The 19,123-nt window shown below is 38.4% G+C and overlaps 1 protein-coding gene across 4 annotated transcripts in view; it reads left to right on the forward strand.

The window, feature by feature from the left end:
• The window catches only part of FGD4 (FYVE, RhoGEF and PH domain containing 4), a 217,719-nt gene that overhangs the window by 185,299 nt on the left and 13,297 nt on the right, over positions 1–19,123 (forward strand). For all 4 annotated transcript variants that reach the window (XM_043562945.1, XM_043562946.1, XM_043562947.1 and 1 more), the window contains 7 exons: positions 1,797–1,855; positions 2,188–2,334; positions 8,563–8,735; positions 12,975–13,005; positions 13,231–13,323; positions 13,594–13,719; positions 18,476–18,616. In XM_043562945.1, the coding sequence (XP_043418880.1) occupies positions 1,797–1,855; positions 2,188–2,334; positions 8,563–8,735; positions 12,975–13,005; positions 13,231–13,323; positions 13,594–13,719; positions 18,476–18,616 (770 nt within the window). The remainder of the gene's footprint in view (positions 1–1,796; positions 1,856–2,187; positions 2,335–8,562; positions 8,736–12,974; positions 13,006–13,230; positions 13,324–13,593; positions 13,720–18,475; positions 18,617–19,123) is intronic.

The raw sequence follows: 19,123 nt of genomic DNA on the forward strand, positions 1-19,123 counted from the left end.
TTCCTATTCCTCCAGTTGCCTTTTATTTTTTCACTGGTTCCTAATGAATGATTTTTTTTTTTAAGACTCAGGAGTTTCAATACTTTAGCTTTCTCAGATTCTTTCAAAAAATCAAAGCATGCAACTCTCGATCTAGGGATCATGAGTTCAAGTCCCCCGTTGGGTGTATAGCTTACTTGAAAAAAATTTTTTTTAATTAAAAAAAAAATCAGGTAACTGAAGGGAAGAATGAAAATTTAAGAGATAGGGATGGCTTAGTGTCAAGTACTAACAGTGCTGCTGTACAATCTTGAAACATTGGTACTTTGCTAATAATTGCTTGTCTTTATTATAAATGAACCCTGGCAAGAGATGAGAACACAGAACACAATCTTTGGTCTCGGCACCTGGGTCTTTTTTTGAACACAGGCTTTCTCTGATGCATTTCTCCTGCCATCCAAGTGAGTCAGTGACCACAGGAACTTCTCTTCTTCCCTTTCTCCCTTTACGGTTTAGAATTATCCTGACTTGACTTCTTCTGTTTTCCACTTCATGCCCACTTCACACTCCTCTGGGCTAAGTGGTTGGTTTTGGCGACAGAATTAGTGGTAGGACTAAGGGTGGGATTACTGCTACTCTTCCTCAAACTGCTGATCCCAGGCTATTTTATTTTGTTTCCCTCTACCTTGGAGCCTGTGTGACATGCACAGCATTCCCCAATCAGGATAGTTCTCCAAAATCTAAATAAAAATGCAGTATCTTCTAAACTCAAAGACTTAGACTTGCCCTAAGGTGGCAGGGTCAAAAATGAGACCGTTAGCAACATTGTAGGGCATTTTATTTCTCTCTTTGCTTTCCCATTGCTCCTTAAACTAATATCGTAAGGAAATCACAGAAGTGCTTTTAGAGACCCAAAAGAGAGGAGAAAGCAACAAAAGTGCATTCTGTTCAGCCACGGAACAAAGAAGAGAATTGGGTCCAGAAGTAATGAGGTTGTTGTGGTAACAGAATTAAGCAGGCTGTGGTATTCCTAAGATAAAAAAGAAAGAGCAGGACATGATTTAGGATTGAGGGCATTCCCTGGGATTGATCCTCCAGGAGGCCTCAGCCTCCAGAGCCCTTCCCCAGCAGCACTGGGGCTCCTACCTTCCCCACACCAGACGGCTCCTGTTCCCACCTCTCCCACTGCCTCCGCAGCAGAGCCTTCCTTCAGCATTGTCATCAGCTGATTCCCCTTTGCCCAACCAAGAATAGAACTGTGAATATGTTTCACCAAAGAAAGTTGGTTATGTGTGGTGGTTAATTTGCTTATAAAACTAATAAAATAGTACTGCTGAAATGTTGTAGGACATTGAATCAGAAGATGTAGGTTCCAGTGTGTCCCTACAGTATCATAGTTGTGTGACCTTGGCCAAGCTACATCACTCGCCATTCCTTTCATCTGCCGAGTGGAGCTAACAGACTCTCCATTCAAGGTTGTGGAAGAGTTAAGTGACGTAATATATATTGAAAGCATCTGGCGAAGTGCCTTATGCCAATCTAGTATACATGGTAATTGTTAATTTTGAAGGTCCGTTATCTGGGTCATATATAAAAATGTGTATGATTATTTACGAGGAAGTATCCTTCAAGTTCCAAATAATCTGCTCAGAAATGAAGTTCTGAAAGTATTCATTTTGTAAATGGAAATTGCCCCTGCTTTTGGTGTCAGATGTACAGTCTCAGGTTTCTTCTTACTATAACGTTACGTTATTCAACTATCTAGTAGCGTAGTAATGACAAAATACATTTATTTACTTTTCTTTTTCCCCATTTAGAATCACTTGAGATTATATCTACGGCAGCAAGCCATTCTAATAGTGCAATAAGAAAAATGGTAAGTAATTTTCAAAGGAGTTGGAAATCTTCTAGTTAGATAATTGTCAATAATATAGCCTAATGTTATCTGTAGGTTCGGACCAAAATGAATTGGTAAAGGTAAACAAAAAAAGATTATTTATAAAGTGTTTAGTGTTATGTGGAATAATCCTGTCCTCTTTTCCCCCTGTTTCAATTTGCTCGGAACTGACACATTTTATACCAAATTTGTGCTTAGTCCCAATCCCTTCTGCATTATTCGGATTTTAGCTAAGGTCATTGTATTATTAAAGGCACGAAAGTAAAACCTCCCTTTATTTGGTCTTGCTGTATTTTGTTTTCATTTCCTAGGAGAATCTAAAGAAACTCTTAGAGATTTATGAAATGTTGGGAGAGGAAGAAGACATTGTCAATCCTTCAAACGAACTCATAAAAGAAGGACAGATCCTGAAACTCGCTGCTCGGAACACATCAGCACAAGAACGCTACCTTTTCTTAGTGAGTATTCTAGTGTGAGTTGGTCACGTAACAGTAATTCAGAGACGTGGTTCTGTACATCTTGGAAAAGTAGAATGCTTGTGCGCTCACCAAAGCAATTCTGTCTAATCTGGTTTAGTCAACACTGTTAGGATTCCACATAAGACAATGTCCTTTAGTAACTGAAACTTGTTCCTTCAAGGACTCAAATCTTAAAGTATTTTAAAAATAAATTTTCTGTGTACTTACCATGTGTCAGTTGCTTCAGTAACCTACAGCTGATGACAACTTGTCTATGATGATCTTAGCCATCACTCACCCTTTCCTTCAGTTCTTAGAGGCTAATGAGTACCATTTTCTGACAAGGGTTCTCTTTCGAATCCTCTCTGATCACTACTTTAATCTTTCCAGTTTGAGGAAGTATATACTCAAGGTTGTGAAGCTTATGCCTAAAATATCTCTGAAAAATGCATGAGTTTGCCACATAGTTCCTTTACATTGGAGGCAGTCCCTGTCCTTTCCTTTACTTCCTGGAAATGACATTTAGTCTGGGGCTTATCTCAAATGTTAAGAGCATTTCCTGGGGCATCCAGGCCATTATGTTTTTAGTCTCTGTTAATTCCAGTTCCTTTCTATATCTAATGATGTGATAATAATCAGAATAATAGCTAATGTGGAGTAACAATAAGCTAACACTGAGTAATAGCTAGTAAATGTTAGCTATTGTTATGATTGTTATTATCATCCAAGAAACCAGACACATTGGTCATGAGGCTTGCCCGGTGAATGGCCCACGATACCTTCTCAGGATGTTACTCACATCTGACTTTCTGGTGCAGGACAGTCCTCTCATCAGCCATACTATGAGTTTATTTGGGAGCTTACAGGGTTTTTTCCCCCTCTGGTTACAGCCTTCTTTGATAGGAAAAGTTACAGGAACTAATTACCATGCAGAGTAGTATTCAGTATCTCTCATTTTTCAAAAAGAACATTTGGTCACCATATTTATTACCTAGAAGCTCCTCCAAGTTTGTATACAACTCAAGAAAATTGAAAACATGTCTACACAAAACTTGTATGTGAATGCTTATGCAGAATTATTCATAATAGCCAAAATATGTGGACATACGGATATAGTGGTATATCTATGCAATGGAATGTTATATGGCAGTAAAAAGGAATAGAACACTGATACATGCTATATGAATGAACTTTGAAAGCACTTTAACAAGTGAAAGAAGCCATTCCCAGAAGCCCATACTGTATGCTTTCATTTATATGCAATGTCCGGAGTAGGCAATGGAGAGAGGCAGGATGTAAGTAGAGGTTGCCTATGGCTGGTGGGGAAAAGGAAATGGACAGAGTTTCCATTTGGAGTCATGAAATGTTCTGGGAGTAGATAGCAGTGATGCTTGCACAATTTATAGCTATACCAAAAACCGTGAATTGTCATTTTAAAAGGGTAAATTTTATGGTATATGAATTATATCTCTATAACTTTACAAGATTTACAGATACTATCCAAATTAACTCCAAAATCTTCATTTGAGATCAACAAAAATACTTTACCACTGAGAGATCAAACAGAGAGCTAAAAATATAAATCTAGGACTTGTGATGTCATGTCAGGGTTCTGAGCTCTAATTATTTTGAAATATATGATTGTTGTTTAGGTACAGTGAGACCACTAGATCAGGAGAAAATTGCCATGAAAAAGATCATTATACGCAGAGATTCCTCAAAGGAGAGGCTTGCCATACCATGGGGGGGGGGGGGGGGGGGGGGTGGTTACACAAGAAAGCACCAGAGTCCATAAGGAGGCAGAGGAACCAAACAGAAAATGTGAGCAAGAGTGTTTATTATGGGTTCATTGAGAAGGAATGGGCAAGACAAAATAAACAGACTTAGGATTTGCTAGTTTACATAATTCCATCAGGCTCTGGGGTATATACTGGCTGTTGTCTGAGTGATTAGGGCAGGGGAATATTGGCCCAGGGTGTAAAAGCTCAAAAAAGGAGGTGGTTAGGGTATGGCCTCTGGATTGGTTGGTTTCCATATGAAAAGCATGCATGTAGGTCACTCATTTACTACTTCTAGTAAGTGGATAACCCGAAGAAGGACAAATCCCTCCATTGTCAGCAAAGCCCCAAGATGTCAAAGCATCAAAAATACAGATTAGGGACGCTTAGGTGGCTCAGTCAGTTAAGTGTCTGACTCTTGATTTTGGCTCAAGTCATGACAATCGAGTTCCGTATCGGGCTCTGCACTGACAGCACGGATCCTGCTTGGGATTCTCTCTCTCCCTCTCTCTACCCCTACCCTGCTCATGTGCACTTGCTCTCTCTCTAAATAAATAAATAAACTTAAAAAAAATACAGATTAAAAAGACATGCTTAATATACTATTTGGGGCAAAATGCCTGGGAGTTAATGTCTTCCCTCTACCAATGTCTTCCCTCTGCCTTTCCCCTTCTTTTAGGTGCTTAGGTAATTTCCTTTCCCTTCTTCTGCATGATTGTTACAGTTTCAATACTTAAGCTTCTAGCTCTGTGTCTAACCAATTGCCTTGGTTTAATCTTCACATTTGAGAATTATCCTGGAAATAGTTTTAGGCTGAATAGCTTGGTGCAGAGCCAAATTAAGCAGCTATTTGGAGGACAGATGGCAAGGAGCCTTGGGGAACTACAGCCATAGTGTCTTTGAAGAAAGGACCCATCTCATTCCACTTATTGTAAGCTATCAAATCTCTCTTGCCGTTGCCTCCCAGGAGAATGGAGTCCTAGAGCAAGAGTTACTGGAAAGCCGCATTTGTCTTGTGAAGACCATCTTAAAAGCATCTCTGTAGGTCCGTTCTCTTGATCCCAGCACGCCCACCCACCTCCATCCCCTGACCTGTTCTTGTCGCGCACCCTCCTCTTGCCAGCACACTTTGCTTTGCATAGAGCATTTTGGTTTTTTATACATAGTAACCTCAGCAACCTTTCTTATTTTTGTCTCTAGAAAGAATATGAGGGCTAGTTTTCTGTGTCCTTCTCTGGTGGTATTACATTTCTCTAAAAAAGCCAAATTGCATTTAGAATCTGATTTCAACATTCAGCTGACCTTCATGTGTTAGCACGTTTTCTTGCCTCCACACCATACTTGTTTGTATTACTGCAGTGTATTCTGTTGACTAAATTATATAACCACACCTGATATCTGAATATTTTTTTAAAAAATCACTAAATTATCCTACAGAATGACCCAGGAGGTTTTTATTCTTGGCCCTTTGGAGTTCTAGCCTTTATTTGCTTGTAGCTGGACGGGTTTTGATTTCCCTCCCCCATTCCATGACTTATTTAAACTTTGAATACAGAGCAGGCACTGGAAATTTTCTCCAATAATGTACTTTTTTCTTTTACCTTTTAAAACAAACTGGAATGAAACTGTCACTGGCGAGACATGAAATTGAATTGTTTCAGTTAAATACACATTTTAAGAGACTTAATATGAGTAGTTGAGGACACTGGAGATCAAGAAGGGGGACTTGCCCTATGTTTTTAATAAAATTGAGACTGGCTTCTAGCTTAGCACTTCTGGAGCTTGCTCACCAGCCAGAGATTACATGTCCATAACGACTTCTGAGCTGTGGCCGTGGATAACAAGGGATCTCCTGCACCGAAAGGGAAAGTCAATCTACTTGGTGCTGCACTTGCTATCACTTCTTCTTCAGTACCAGCAGAAACCCAGAGGCAAGGTGATAACGGCTTTCACCAAAGGAGCAGGGTTCACAGAGGGAACAAGAGTGACTACCTAATTCCTGTACATATATGGCATCTGCTACTTCATAAGCGCTATTTTATGTCTGTCAAGAGCTCTTACTTTCAGCTGTAAGAAAGAAGAAAAAAGGTATTTATTGATGAGCATTAGATTGTGACATGAGTTCTAGAAGGGTGATAAAACAGTTATTGACCATTGAGAACGTAAAGCCCCAATTAGGAAGACTATATAATAAGGGAAACATAATCTTGCAAGTGTAAAACAGAAAGAGAAACATCATTCATAAAACAGTCTGTCATCTTGCATGAGTGTGAACTGCAAAAACTAAATGCCAAGAATTTCCACATTCATGGACAGTGTTTCTATAAAATAAGAAGACTTTGCTGAACTTTATAAAGTGAACTGGGTATAGCATCAGATAACTCAGAAATTTTATGGCATGACATTACATTTGTCACTCAGTTTGCAGAAAATGAGGCTGTTGTTGTCTTGAAAGTTGAGCCCTGTGCATGTCGGCGGCTCTCCCCTTCCTGCTGCACTGTTTACAGCCTGGACCAAATCCACTCCTGAGACGGCCTTCGTACAAGATAGAGAGAAACGTTAACACAAACAGCAGCAAGCTGTTGCATTAACCAAGCTGGATGGTGATGAGAGCCTTTCAGAGTGTTTTCAAATCCCTAAGTCCTGTGTACTGCAATGAGGCTAGTGATTGCCATACTTTAGAACACAGCAGACTGTTAATAATAGGGCATAGGTCATTAGGGTTCTCTTCTAGAAATGTAAATGTGAAATGTGGTGCTGAGATGCATCTGTTAAAGTGTATTTAGTGCCCTTTTATTTCCATTGAGGAAATGAAATTTTTGATGCTGGTTACAGGATGTTGCATAATAATGCACAAGGAACAACCAATGAGAAATTTGCTTTCAGAATGAGTACAGTGGGCAGTGTCACATAAACAGGTTGAAATGTTTTCAGAACCCATCAAGATTTCTTGTCTTGATGGCTTAGGTGGAGCCAAACGGGACCTGGTTCAACAGGACAGTTTTCTTCATTTAATCCTCTTAACAACCTGTGACTTTTAGAGATAATTATCCTGAGACAGGAGAAGTTATGTAGTGCATAGTCCCCAGTTGCCCTTGTCTTCCAAAAATATATGTGACTCTAGAAACAGTGTAAGAGACAATAATAGGAAGGAAGAAGGTAAGTATGGACCTTCTTTAGGAATCTGCCTACAGATTAACCTAAGTATTTAGTCTTTCCTCTTTCTGTATGTTTTAATATACTCAAAAGTGAATTAAATGCCTCCCCATACTTACTGCTTGGTCCTGATTAGCAGGGGTAGTTCACTGTTGACTAGAAATGAGGTATTATACAAAGTTTGATTCAGTTTTCAAAATAAAGTCCTTCATGTTACTTAAATTTTTTTCAAATGTTTATTTTGGAGTTCGAGAAAGCACGAGTGGGGAGGAGCAGAGAGAGAGGGAGACAGAGGATCTGACGCGGGCTCTGAGCTGACAGTAGAGAGCCCAATGCGGGGCTCGAACTCACAAACCATGAGATCATGACCTGAGCCAAAGTTGAACGCTTAACTGACTAAGCCACCCAGGTACCCAGAAGGTCCTTCATTTTAAAAGCAGATCCGGTAAAGAAGATCTTTAAAAACTTTTTGCCAAAATAGATGACTTCTCTATTCATACATGACAAATTCTTAAGATGTGGGCCAATATAAAATAGTAACTTAGATTTTTATGTAGGGCTTAGTGTGCTAACCTCACATGTTCTAAAGTAATAATTTGGGGTTTTTTTAACCTAATATTAAACACACAAAAATAATTGCTAAAAATTACTCTTTTTCTCTAATAACTATTGTAGACTTGCTTTGTAAGACACAACAATTAGAAATTTTGATGCCTAAGGGCTTCAACTTATGTGGTTGAGAATTTCAGGTTCTGGTATGTGGAAAGTCCTTAATAAATTATTGCTGAATTTAATTGAACTAATTTTCTTAATAGTACAAATGATGATTGGTTTACTTAAATATCAATAAACTATGAAGGGCACCCAGTGGCTCAGTTGCTTAAGCGTCCAACTCTAGATTTTGGCTCAGGTCATGATCTTGCAATTTGTGAGATCAAGCCTCACGTCAGGCTCTGCACTGACAGTGTGAAGCCTGCTGGGGATTTTCTCTCTCTCTCTCTCCCTCTCTCCCTCTCTCCCTCTGCTCCTTCCCCTCTCTCAAAATAAATAAAAACATTAATAATTAATTATTATGAACCAATAAAGAGAAATATGTTATAAATTTTAAAATAGGGTAATTTTGACATAGGCCTAAAATCTCAATATAGTATTTCAATAATTTTGCTCACATAGAAAGTATGATATTCCCTAGAAATTCCTTGGAATTTTTGCCTAGGGCTACTTTTCGTATTGGTCACTTTCCTCTTTCTTCTTTGTTTTCTTACTTGTTGATGTGTGTTCTGTCTCCTTGCAGTTCAACAACATGTTGCTGTATTGTGTACCAAGATTCAGCTTGGTGGGCTCTAAATTCACAGTTCGAACCAGGGTTGGCATCGATGGAATGAAAATTGTAGAGACCCACAATGAAGAGTATCCACACACTTTCCAGGTATCTGGAAAAGAGAGAACACTGGAGCTACAAGCCAGGTGAGAGATTCATTCACTCAGCTTTCTACAAGCGTTGGAAGGAGTTGTAGGACAGAATAATTCTGAGGATCTTTCCCAAGTGAATACTATAGACCTCTGGGAATCTGGTTGGACATAAGAGAAGTAGTAGAAGCTCTTAAAAGGCAAGAATGATGTCTTCCCTTTTGATTCCTCTGTAGTGCCTAGGATAGTGGTTTTGAGACGGTAAAAATTCAGTAAGTTACATTGCCTCTTCAGATTTACAGGGTGCTCAAAGAATGAAGTTGTTGCATTCAAGCCAGGGTTTTGAGACTTGTAGGAAAAGGTTCTCCCCTAACACTTCCTCCCTCTGCCCTTCTTTTGGGTGCACAGTGTTTATTGATGCTTATTATTCCATGCTAAATGTTGAAGCATCAACTGTCACTCCTTCAGTGTCTCTGCATTTGTGGGACTTATTGGACTTTGATGGAGAGAATATTCAGAAGAGGCAGGGTAGAAAAGGTAATGATTCTCCTGCCACGGTGGAGGATACATGAAGGGGGCCATTTAGAGCCATCGTGGCCTCTAGAAACCAGGACTTCTGGAAGGGGTGATTCTTTTTTGCATGCTTTATTGAATTGGAAAGAAGGCTAGAGTTCTAGCATCCATCTCTCTAACCTAACCATGTTTAGAGGGGAAAAAACAATGAGAACCACTACAATGGATCATAGCTACCTGACGTGTGAACCTCTGGGAAACAGCATGCTGTCAGATTTTGAAATATCTGCCTTAGAAGACTGTCATCCATTTATCCTACAAAGACCTATGTCATGGTGAAAATTGAGAACCTTCAGAAGGTCACAGATCAGAGGGTTAAGTACCAGTCCTCACTCTGATGGTTCTGATACCCCAGGATCTGGAGACTCATAGAGCACTTCTGTTCCTTTTTGTTCTGTTGTACCTATAGTGTATCATATGAATTCATCCTGGATATTTGTACTTAGTAACCATAAAAGCTTGAAGTTCAGACTTTCAAAAGAGAATAATTCATTCTGGCAGGAATCTGCCCAGGGAATCAGGGAATTGGTGATCTTACAGTTAGGGGAGATCCAGCAGGCTGGGAAAATTTGAAGAAATAGCCAGCCAGTACTTTGGTTTCCCACAGCAAATCTCTCCTGAACCTGGCATTACTTAGGGAACTGCTAGGGGACTGCTCTGAGGATTAGAAGGTGGCATTTCAAGCATGAATTAAAAGTATAGAGGACTTGGCTTTGAATGCCATGGTTTTCCGACTTTATGGTGCGATTTGGGCCCCAGCCATTCAAACCCAAGGGAAGAAGGTATTTTGCTGTGCTTGGAGGTTCCTGACCTGAATCCTCACTCAGAGCCTGACTCACTGAGTGACTGGTTCTGGCAACGGGGAGGACTTATCAGTAGTTCTGACCCTCAGAGAAGTTTTCACTGCAGAAGTGCATGAAGTGCAGAAGTGCAAGTTTTCAGTGCAGAAGTTTTCTTGGAGAAGAATGAAGTGCTGCTGATCTGAAATACCAGCACACTTCCAAATCTGCAAACCTGAGACATGTCTAAACAGCAGAAGAGAGATTATCAAGGTTTCAGGGATTGTCTAAATGGGAACTCCAGCCTTCCATTAGCAAGTGGGCTCTTTTCTCTTGAGGATGGGGCTAATTCATGAGGAATTTTGTTAAGTACAGGTAGTAGTCACTTTGTAGAGTTCCAGTATGCAGTATTGGATACATTTCAACTGGAATTGAAAACACAGTCATGTTTCCTTAAATTTCCTCTTCCCCTAATCGCATTGCTGCACTTATATCTATGATTACATGGTGAATCAAAGATCCAAATTAAGTGATTACTTTTCATCCAGTCTATGATTCTTTCAAGAGTAGAGACAAACATTGAAAGTCTCAGAACATCAGAGTGTTACAGAGATTGCACGGAGCCCAAAATTGGATGTATGTTTGGACATATTTATAGATAATTCACTTCTAAAACCAACTGGGGGGAAAAAAGATTCTGCTTTTCTTGCAGAATGAGTCAGCCTTAAGACTGACCTCCTACAGAAGCTGTGGGACCCATTTTGCACCATGAGTTTGTGAAATCTGGATTAAAAAATTACCTCTTCAGTGTTTTGTCATACAAGCTTTCTTCTAGCATGTGCTTTGAATAAACTAAAACTATTTTCAGCTTTTCTCAATTAACATTTTGGTAGTGTACTTCAGAATGATGTTATCTGAGTGAAATTAGTTTTGAGTACATTAAATGGATCTTTTTTTTTTTTTTTTTTTTTTTTAAATTTTTTTTCAACGTTTATTTATTTTTGGGACAGAGAGAAACAGAGCATGAATGGGGGAGGGGCAGAGAGAGAGGGAGACACAGAATCGGAAACCGGCTCCAGGCTCTGAGCCATCAGCCCAGAGCCCGACGCGGGGCTCGAACTCACGGACGGCGAGATCGTGACCTGGCTGAAGTCGGACACTTAACCGACTGCGCCACCCAGGCGCCCCTTAAATGGATCTTTTATACCACATCACTGTGAACACATTGGGGAGACATACTTTTTTGGAAAACTCAAGGTGCTAGATCCCTAATTAAAGAGGAACATTTATCATGTTTGTTCATTCTAGTTTACTTTTATTTAAAATCTTTTAGGTTAAGTTTAAACTTTTAAAAATAAGTTAGTTTTGAAAATTGAGACACATTACTAATACCATAGGAATTGGTGAGGACTTGAAACTTTCTCTGTACTGTGATTTCCTTTTGGGTGTATTTTGTTAAGTGAAACTTGTTAAACTTTTTTGTTAACTAAATTTTTTTCTTAAAATAAAGATTTTTCCACAGTGACCAAAAAAAAAAAAAAAAAGAAAAGAAAAAGAAGAAGGGAAAAAAAACCCTCTTACATTCTACTTCCTCTTCCATATTTAAAAGAATATAAAGTATTCGGTCTTATATAGTTTTTATTTCATGGTTTTATGTTACTAAATCTATGTAAAAACATAGTAATAAGTAAGTTAGAGGAGTAAAAAATCTGCCATGACTGAGAAAGTAAAACAAAAAGCATTAAAGACTTATCAAGTTTCTTTGCATTTAAAAGGCTGAGAGCAGCTAGGAAATAACTATGATTACAAGGCAGTAGAAATAATTTTATCCACGCAGGCCACTGCAGTAGGGAGCAATCTTTTTTGAGGAGCAAGATTGAAGCCTTCCCCAGTAAGAGTCTTGGTCCGAGGATCCCCAGGTGAGCAATAAGCAGAATCTTCCATTTGACAAGCACAGATTCCAGCTGCATTCTTGGCACATCATGATGCTCAAGAATAAATTTGCTAGAAAGATGGATGATGTCACAAGAGCCAAGCTCCTGCTAGACTCATTTATATGTGACACCTGTAGGAGCGAGGCATGTGACATTCAGGCTGGAACTCAAACTCAGCCCTAGCCTAGCAAACACATGCAAACAAATGGAGCCCCACTCTTTTGACATTCTTCAAAATCCCCCAACTTGAAGATCTAGCTCAGGCCAGAGTCTACTAATGAGGACTTTTCTAACACATTCTGTGACAGCAGCCAGCTGTGTAAGCTACCTGCAAGGGAGATGAAATAAAGAGAATTTGCCTCAATAGGAAAATAGAAGATTTGATTATAGTCAAGGAAATTTTTTTTCCCAACAGAAAATTATTAAGTACTGGAGTCCATTAATCTGTGAAACTTCCTTCCTACAAGCATCTAAAAATTTTCTTTTGCTTTATCTGTAATAGGTTAAGTACAGTATTGCCTAAAACTTTCTAGCAAAATTATTTATCAGAGGAAATATTAAATAGCTCCCTAAGACCTTTACAAAGATATTTTAGATTCTAGAGGATACATGTAATGTTTTCTAAGATGAACTGTGACTAGTAGCCTTTGAAAATCTCGTGTGTTTTCTTAAAGGTGAATTGGAAGACTAGTTTTATATCTGGTATAACTACATCTATGTTACCTAATATGTTCAGCTAGATGATGGTTATTAAAAATAACATCAGGGCAGTATATTAATGGAAGCTAAACTTAACTCTCCCACTCAAAAATTATGTGTACCATAATTCTGTTTAAGAATTTGTTTGTTCACTTGCCAAAGATTCTGTTTAATTTTTGTTGAAACTTCTTCCTGGACATCCCTGAATTTTCCAGAAAGTTGAAACAACATCAAAGCATAGTTTTATTCTTATTCACAAGTTATAACTCATTAATGTTTTCTGCATTCACTTATATTCTGTTTTGTTTTAGTTCTGAGCAAGACAAAGAAGAATGGATCAAGGTAAACCGGATTTCTGTTTTCGTTTTTGTTTTTGTTTTTTGGTAACCTTTGTGTGTGTACACAAACATGTACATATTGTAGCGTATACATACATCAATGTCATAAGAACAAGGTCAGTTAATTCTTAAGGTCATTTTCACATCATAGATGTTTGTTTGATAAGGCATTTTCATTAATTTGTAAGTGATATTTTAATGTGTGCTTTGAATCTCATTTATATTTTAGGCGCTTCAGGAGACCATTGATGCTTTCCATCAGAGGCATGAAACCTTCAGAAATGCAATTGCAAAGGATAATGACATGCACTCAGAGGTTTCTGTAAGTTGAATTAAATTCTTTAAGTTCTTTTCTCTTTGCAGTTGCAGAACTGTTCTGCTAGACAGAATCTCATTTTTCCTTACATGAATACAATAGCGAGTGCCTTTTTGTGCTGCTTAAACTTCTTTGTACCTTTTATTTCTTTTCCTGGGTCTTGAGTTTCAGAGCATGATATAAGCAATGTTGTTGAAGTGCTTTTTAATAAATAAGTAAACAAATAGATGGAAATGACAGTTTTTTCTATTAAAATTGAATCTCTTTCTTTTTTAGACTGCTGAGCTAGGGAAAAGAGCTCCAAGATGGATCCGAGATAATGAAGTAACGATGTGTATGAAATGCAAGGAGTCTTTCAATGCACTGACAAGGAGAAGACATCATTGTCGAGCATGTGGACATGTAAGTGAGATTTCTTAATGGTCATGAAGGCTGCTAGTAACTATATAAGTGTTGTAAAAACATCAAGTTTGGAAAGGCAAAAAAAAAAATCATTCAATTAAATAAATTACTTAATTGATAAACTTATTTTGATGACAGCTATGTGCAGAACACTGTGCTGGATCATGGAGAAAAAATGGTAAGCAAAATGATAGCCAGTTTCACCTAGTTTACATTCTAATGGAGAAAATAACCGAAGTCAAGTAAATGGACAAATAAGCATTTTAAATTACTACAAAGACACCAAGAAGGCAATCAAGAAGTTAGAATGGAGAATGATGTTAACAGAGGAGGACTTGGAACCAATTTTACTTAGAAAAATGAAAACCTCTCTGAGGCACAGATATTTAAGCTGGTGCCTAAAAGGTGAGAAAGAGCTAACCATGGCAAGGGAGGTGGGAAAGACATTCAGTGGCTCCGTATGTCAGAAGAACTGAGATAGGAGAAAGTTGGGTCTGCTATTGGGATGCCAGAGGTAATGGGGCTGGAGCCTAATGAGTAAGAGGAACTGGGGCATAAGAAATAGTTAAATAGGTAAATAATAGTTAAATAGGTAAATAATAACCAAAGGATTTGATGTCTCTGAGAAAACAACAGTTGGAACATACAGCATAAATGGAAGTTCAGGCTTTTGATGGGAGAGGAAAACTTCCCTCCATTATAACAGAAAGAAAAAAGGAAATGATGGGTGCAAATGTGGGTGTGTTTTTGATTTTGTGGTAGGAAATTTTGTCATTGAAGTATGAGGAAGAGTCATCAGCTGAAAAAAGAGGGAGAGAAAGGATGAGGGAGATTCAAGAAAGAGGGTTCAGTATGATATAGTTGTCTCTGGGCAGGGAAGTGAGCCTCCCAGAGGAACATGTGTGGACTTCTGTGCCCATTAGAGGTTTATGGTTATACATGTAAAGGGGCACGCAAAACTCAGTAACTCAGGCCAGAGGGGGCTGGTGACAGGTTTTCAGCAATTTGAGCTGTTTCATATGGAAAGGGTGAGGGAGGAACAAAGCATGAAATGAAGCAGGGGAGAGAGAACAGCAGGTTTTTGATGGCCTTGTGTACCAAGTTGAAGATTATATACTTTCTTCTAAAAAGCAACAAGTAAACAGAACGGCAGGCATTGTGGTGCCATGATTTAACATATTATTAGTATGCTGAAGTGCAACACTTCTTATTGATCATTCATTTAGATTGGTCTTTTACTGCAGATTTATTCTTCTGCTTTCCTCCTAAGTTTTCTCAGTGAAACAGTTCTGCGATCAAAGTTCAATTTGATAGCAAAATTTCCCCTCAGGGTAAGACTTTTTAATCTGTCATTGAGTTTGCTTGAAATGATTTTGGGTATTGACTGACACACTTGCCTTGTGTTCAAACAAACGTGTTTGAATGTGGATTACCAAAATACTATGATATGAGTTGGAAATAAATAAGAGAGTAGCTGATATGAATATGCAGATGCAGGCATGTTTAATTCTAAATCTTAGAGTAATTTCATTGCAATTATGAGAAAACAATGAATTGAGTTTTTTTTAATTTTTAAAATTTTCATTTTAGAAAGAGAACATGAGCAGGGGAGAGAGGCAGAGAGTCAAAGAATCCCAAGCAGGCTCCACAGTCAGCATGGAGCCCAGCATGGCGCTCAATCCCTACGACCCTGGGAATACGACCTGAGCTGAAATCAAGAGTTGGTCGCTCAACCAACTGAGCCACCCAGGCGCCCCAACAATGAATAGTTTTTTTTTCTATCATTAATTGTATATGCTGTGAACCTAAACTAAAAGTTTTACTAATATTTATATAGTTTTAAATAGTTTGTCCACTATAATTGGGAGGAAATGTGCTTTTTGAAGCAAGAAGATGCTTTTTTTTAAGTGTGTGTGTGTATGTGTGTGTGTGTGTTTTATGTTTTCATTTAAATTCCAGTTTAACAGACAGTGTAGTATCAGTTTCAGGTGTACAAAATCATGATTCAACACTTCCATATAACAAGCGCAGTCTTTAATCCCCATCATCTATTTAACCCATCCTTTTACCCATCTCTCCTCTAGTAACTATCAGTTTGTTCTCTATAGTTAAGAATCTGTTTCTTGGTCTGCCTCTCCGTCTCTCTTTTTTCCCCCTATGCTTATTTTGTTTCTTAAATTCCATATATAAGTGAAATCATATGGTATTTGTCTTTCTCTGATATACTTTGCTTAGTATAATATTCTGTAGCTCCATCTGCATTGTTGCAAATGGCAAGATTTCATTCTTTTTATGGCTGAGGAATATTCCATTGCGTGTGTGTATGTATGCATTATGAGATATATATATATCACCTCTTCTTCATCCATTCATCAGTCAATGGATACTTAGGCTGTTTCCATAGTTTGGCTATTGTAGATAATACTGCAATAAACACTGGGGTGCATGTATCCCTTTGAATTAGTATTTTTTGAGTAAATACCTAGTAGTACAATTGCTGGATTATAGGGTAGTTCTATTTTTAACTTTTTGAGGAACCCTCCATACTGCTTTCCGGAGTGGCTGCACCAGTTTGCATTCCCATCAACAGCCCAAGAGGGTTCCCCTTTCCACACATCCTCACCAACACCTGTTGTTTCTTGTGTTGTTGATTTTAGCCATTCTGATAGGTGTGATATGATATCTCGTAGTTTTGATTTGTATTTCCCTAATGATGAGTGATGTTGAGCATCTTTTCATGTGTCTGTTGGTTATCTGTCTTCTTTGAAAAAGTGTCTATTCATGTCTTCTTCCCATCTTTTAACTGATTATTCATTTTTTGGATGTTGAGCTTTGTAAGTTCTTTGTGTATTTTGGATACTAACTCTTCATCTGATATATGTCATTTGCAAATATCTTCTCCCATTCAGTAGGTTACCTTTTAATTTTGTTGATTGTTTCCTTCGCTGTGCAGAAGGTTTTTATTTTGATGAAGTCCCAATAGTTTATTTTTGCATTTGTTTCCCTTGCCTCAGGAGACATTTCTAGTGAGAAGTTGCTATGGCCAAGAAAATATTTTTTTCGTGTTTATTTATTTTTGAGAGACAGAGCATGAGTTGGGGAGGGACAGAGAGAGAGGGAGACACAGAATCCGAAGCAGGCTCCAGGCTCTGAGCTGTCAGCACAGAGCCCAATGCGGGGCCTTAACCTATGAACCATGAGATCGTGACTTGAACAGACATCAGACAGTTAACCGACAGAGGCACCCAGTTGCCCCAAGAAAATAATTTTTTAAACTGGGAAGTGTTTTTTGACGATTATCCTATAATAATTAGGAAAAAAATGCTATTCACTAAGAAATGGAATGCATTTGCATTGTACTCATTCATTCATTGGCATTCTAAGTTTATTGTGTGCCTTATGAGCAAAATCTACAAGAATGATGCCTCACAGAGCTTACAGCCTAGTGAATGTTACAAACACCAAATAATCACACAAGTGTATGATTAAAAACTAATAAGTACATCAATGGGGCACCTGGGTGGCTCAGTCGGTTGAGTGTCTGACTGCGGCTCAGGTTATGATCTCGCGGTCTGTGAGATCAGGTCATGACCTCGAGCCCTGCGTTGGGCTCTGTGCTGATAGGTCAGAGCCTGGAGCCTGCTTCAGATTCTGTGTCTCCCTCTCTCTCTCTGCCCCTCCCCCGCTCATGCTCTGTCTGTCTGTCTCTCTCTCTCTGTCAAAAATAAATAAACATTAAAAAAAATTTTTTTTTTAACTAATAAGTACATCAAGAAAAATAAGGGAACTTCAGTAGCATAGTGACAAGAAACAGTTCCTTATTCTGGAAGTTGGAGGAGTCTTCCTTGAGGAAGTGAAATTTGAGTCAACATCTGAATGATGAGCAAGAGATAACTCGCTGAAGCAGAGTTGAACGAGGACAGGCGTATAGCACTTCAGGGGCTCTTAAGAAGCCAGTGTCACTGGGTATACAGAGAGTAAAAGGGGCCAATTACATGGGATATTGTGGGCCATCAGTAAGAATCTGTTCTTTATCAAGAGCAAAGGGAAAACTAAGGATTTTAAATACAGGAGAAACCTATCAGATTAGCATATTTAAGACAGCATCTGGTGCTGTTTGGAAAATAACTTGGACGGATGTAAAAACAGAGGCTAGAGAACGCTCAGGTAAGAATGCTACAAGGACCAGTCGTGAAACTGCAGTAGTCCAAAGTAGGATATTAATAGCTTGGACTTAGAAGGAATGTAGAGAAATGGACAAATCGAAAAAAAAAATCTAGGAGATAAAATCAGGACTTCATAATATGGTGACTGTATGGGCTGAAGTAGAGGTATATGTCAAGGAGGATGACTCCTAGGTTTCTGACTTGCCATGACTGGTTGGATGTCAGTGCTGTTTTCCAGGATAGGGAGCACTAGTAGGGAATAGGTTTGGAGGGGTGGGGTGGAGTCAGGAAACAGCTTCAGGCAGGGAAGATCCTGAGTTGATTTCGGGAGCTTATTGATGAAACATCCAGAGATATGAAAGGTAAAGGTCTCCTACCTTTAGAGCAAGGAAGACAAGAATGAACTAGCAGAGCTCATCACCAACAGCGTTATAATACCGTGATAAATATTCCTAATGTTCATGGGATATTCTTGGTCTGGTAAAAAATTGCCTTAAATATTTAACTCTTTCTCATTTAGTATTACTAGAAGTGATTATTGCTTAAATCTGTATGATTATTTACTCTTCATTTTTTTTTTTTAATTTAAGGTGGTTTGTTGGAAGTGTTCTGATTACAAAGCTCAACTTGAGTATGATGGTGGAAAATTGAACAAAGTTTGTAAAGACTGTTATCAAATAATAAGTGGATTCACAGACAGTGAAGAAAAGAAGAGAAAAGGAATTTTAGAGGTATGGAATATTAAATATTGGAGAACTGAAACTTTTATGCAAGAAATGTAGAATTGTTTTTTAGCCCTAAAGAATACAAATAGCATATTTTATTATTTCTCTTAATATTTAACAATTTGAAGAAGAAGCAAGATTCATACTTTTCTCTCATCTTGCTTAATTTTGGGATCATATTCAGTTGTGTAGAAAGAAGAAGGTCAGTGCTATGTTTAGTCAACATCATTTGAGAGTGAAATACATTGATGTTGTGAAAGCAGCTGTAATAAAATATTAAGAGTATGAATTGTTGTCTCTTCTGATGCCCAACATTACAGTGTATTTTTTTTTTAAAGTTTATTTATTTATTTTGAGAGAGAGAGAGATAATGTGTGATTGGGGGAGGGGCAGAAAGAGAGGGAGGGACAGAGAACTCCAAGCAGGCCCCACACTGTCCACACAGAGCCCAGATGCATGGCTCAAACCCATGAACTGCAAGATTGTGACCTAAGCCAAAGTCAGATGCTTAAG

Source organism: Prionailurus bengalensis, chromosome B4, assembly GCF_016509475.1.
Source record: "Prionailurus bengalensis isolate Pbe53 chromosome B4, Fcat_Pben_1.1_paternal_pri, whole genome shotgun sequence".
In the NCBI taxonomy this organism is placed as follows: Eukaryota; Metazoa; Chordata; class Mammalia; order Carnivora; family Felidae; genus Prionailurus; species Prionailurus bengalensis.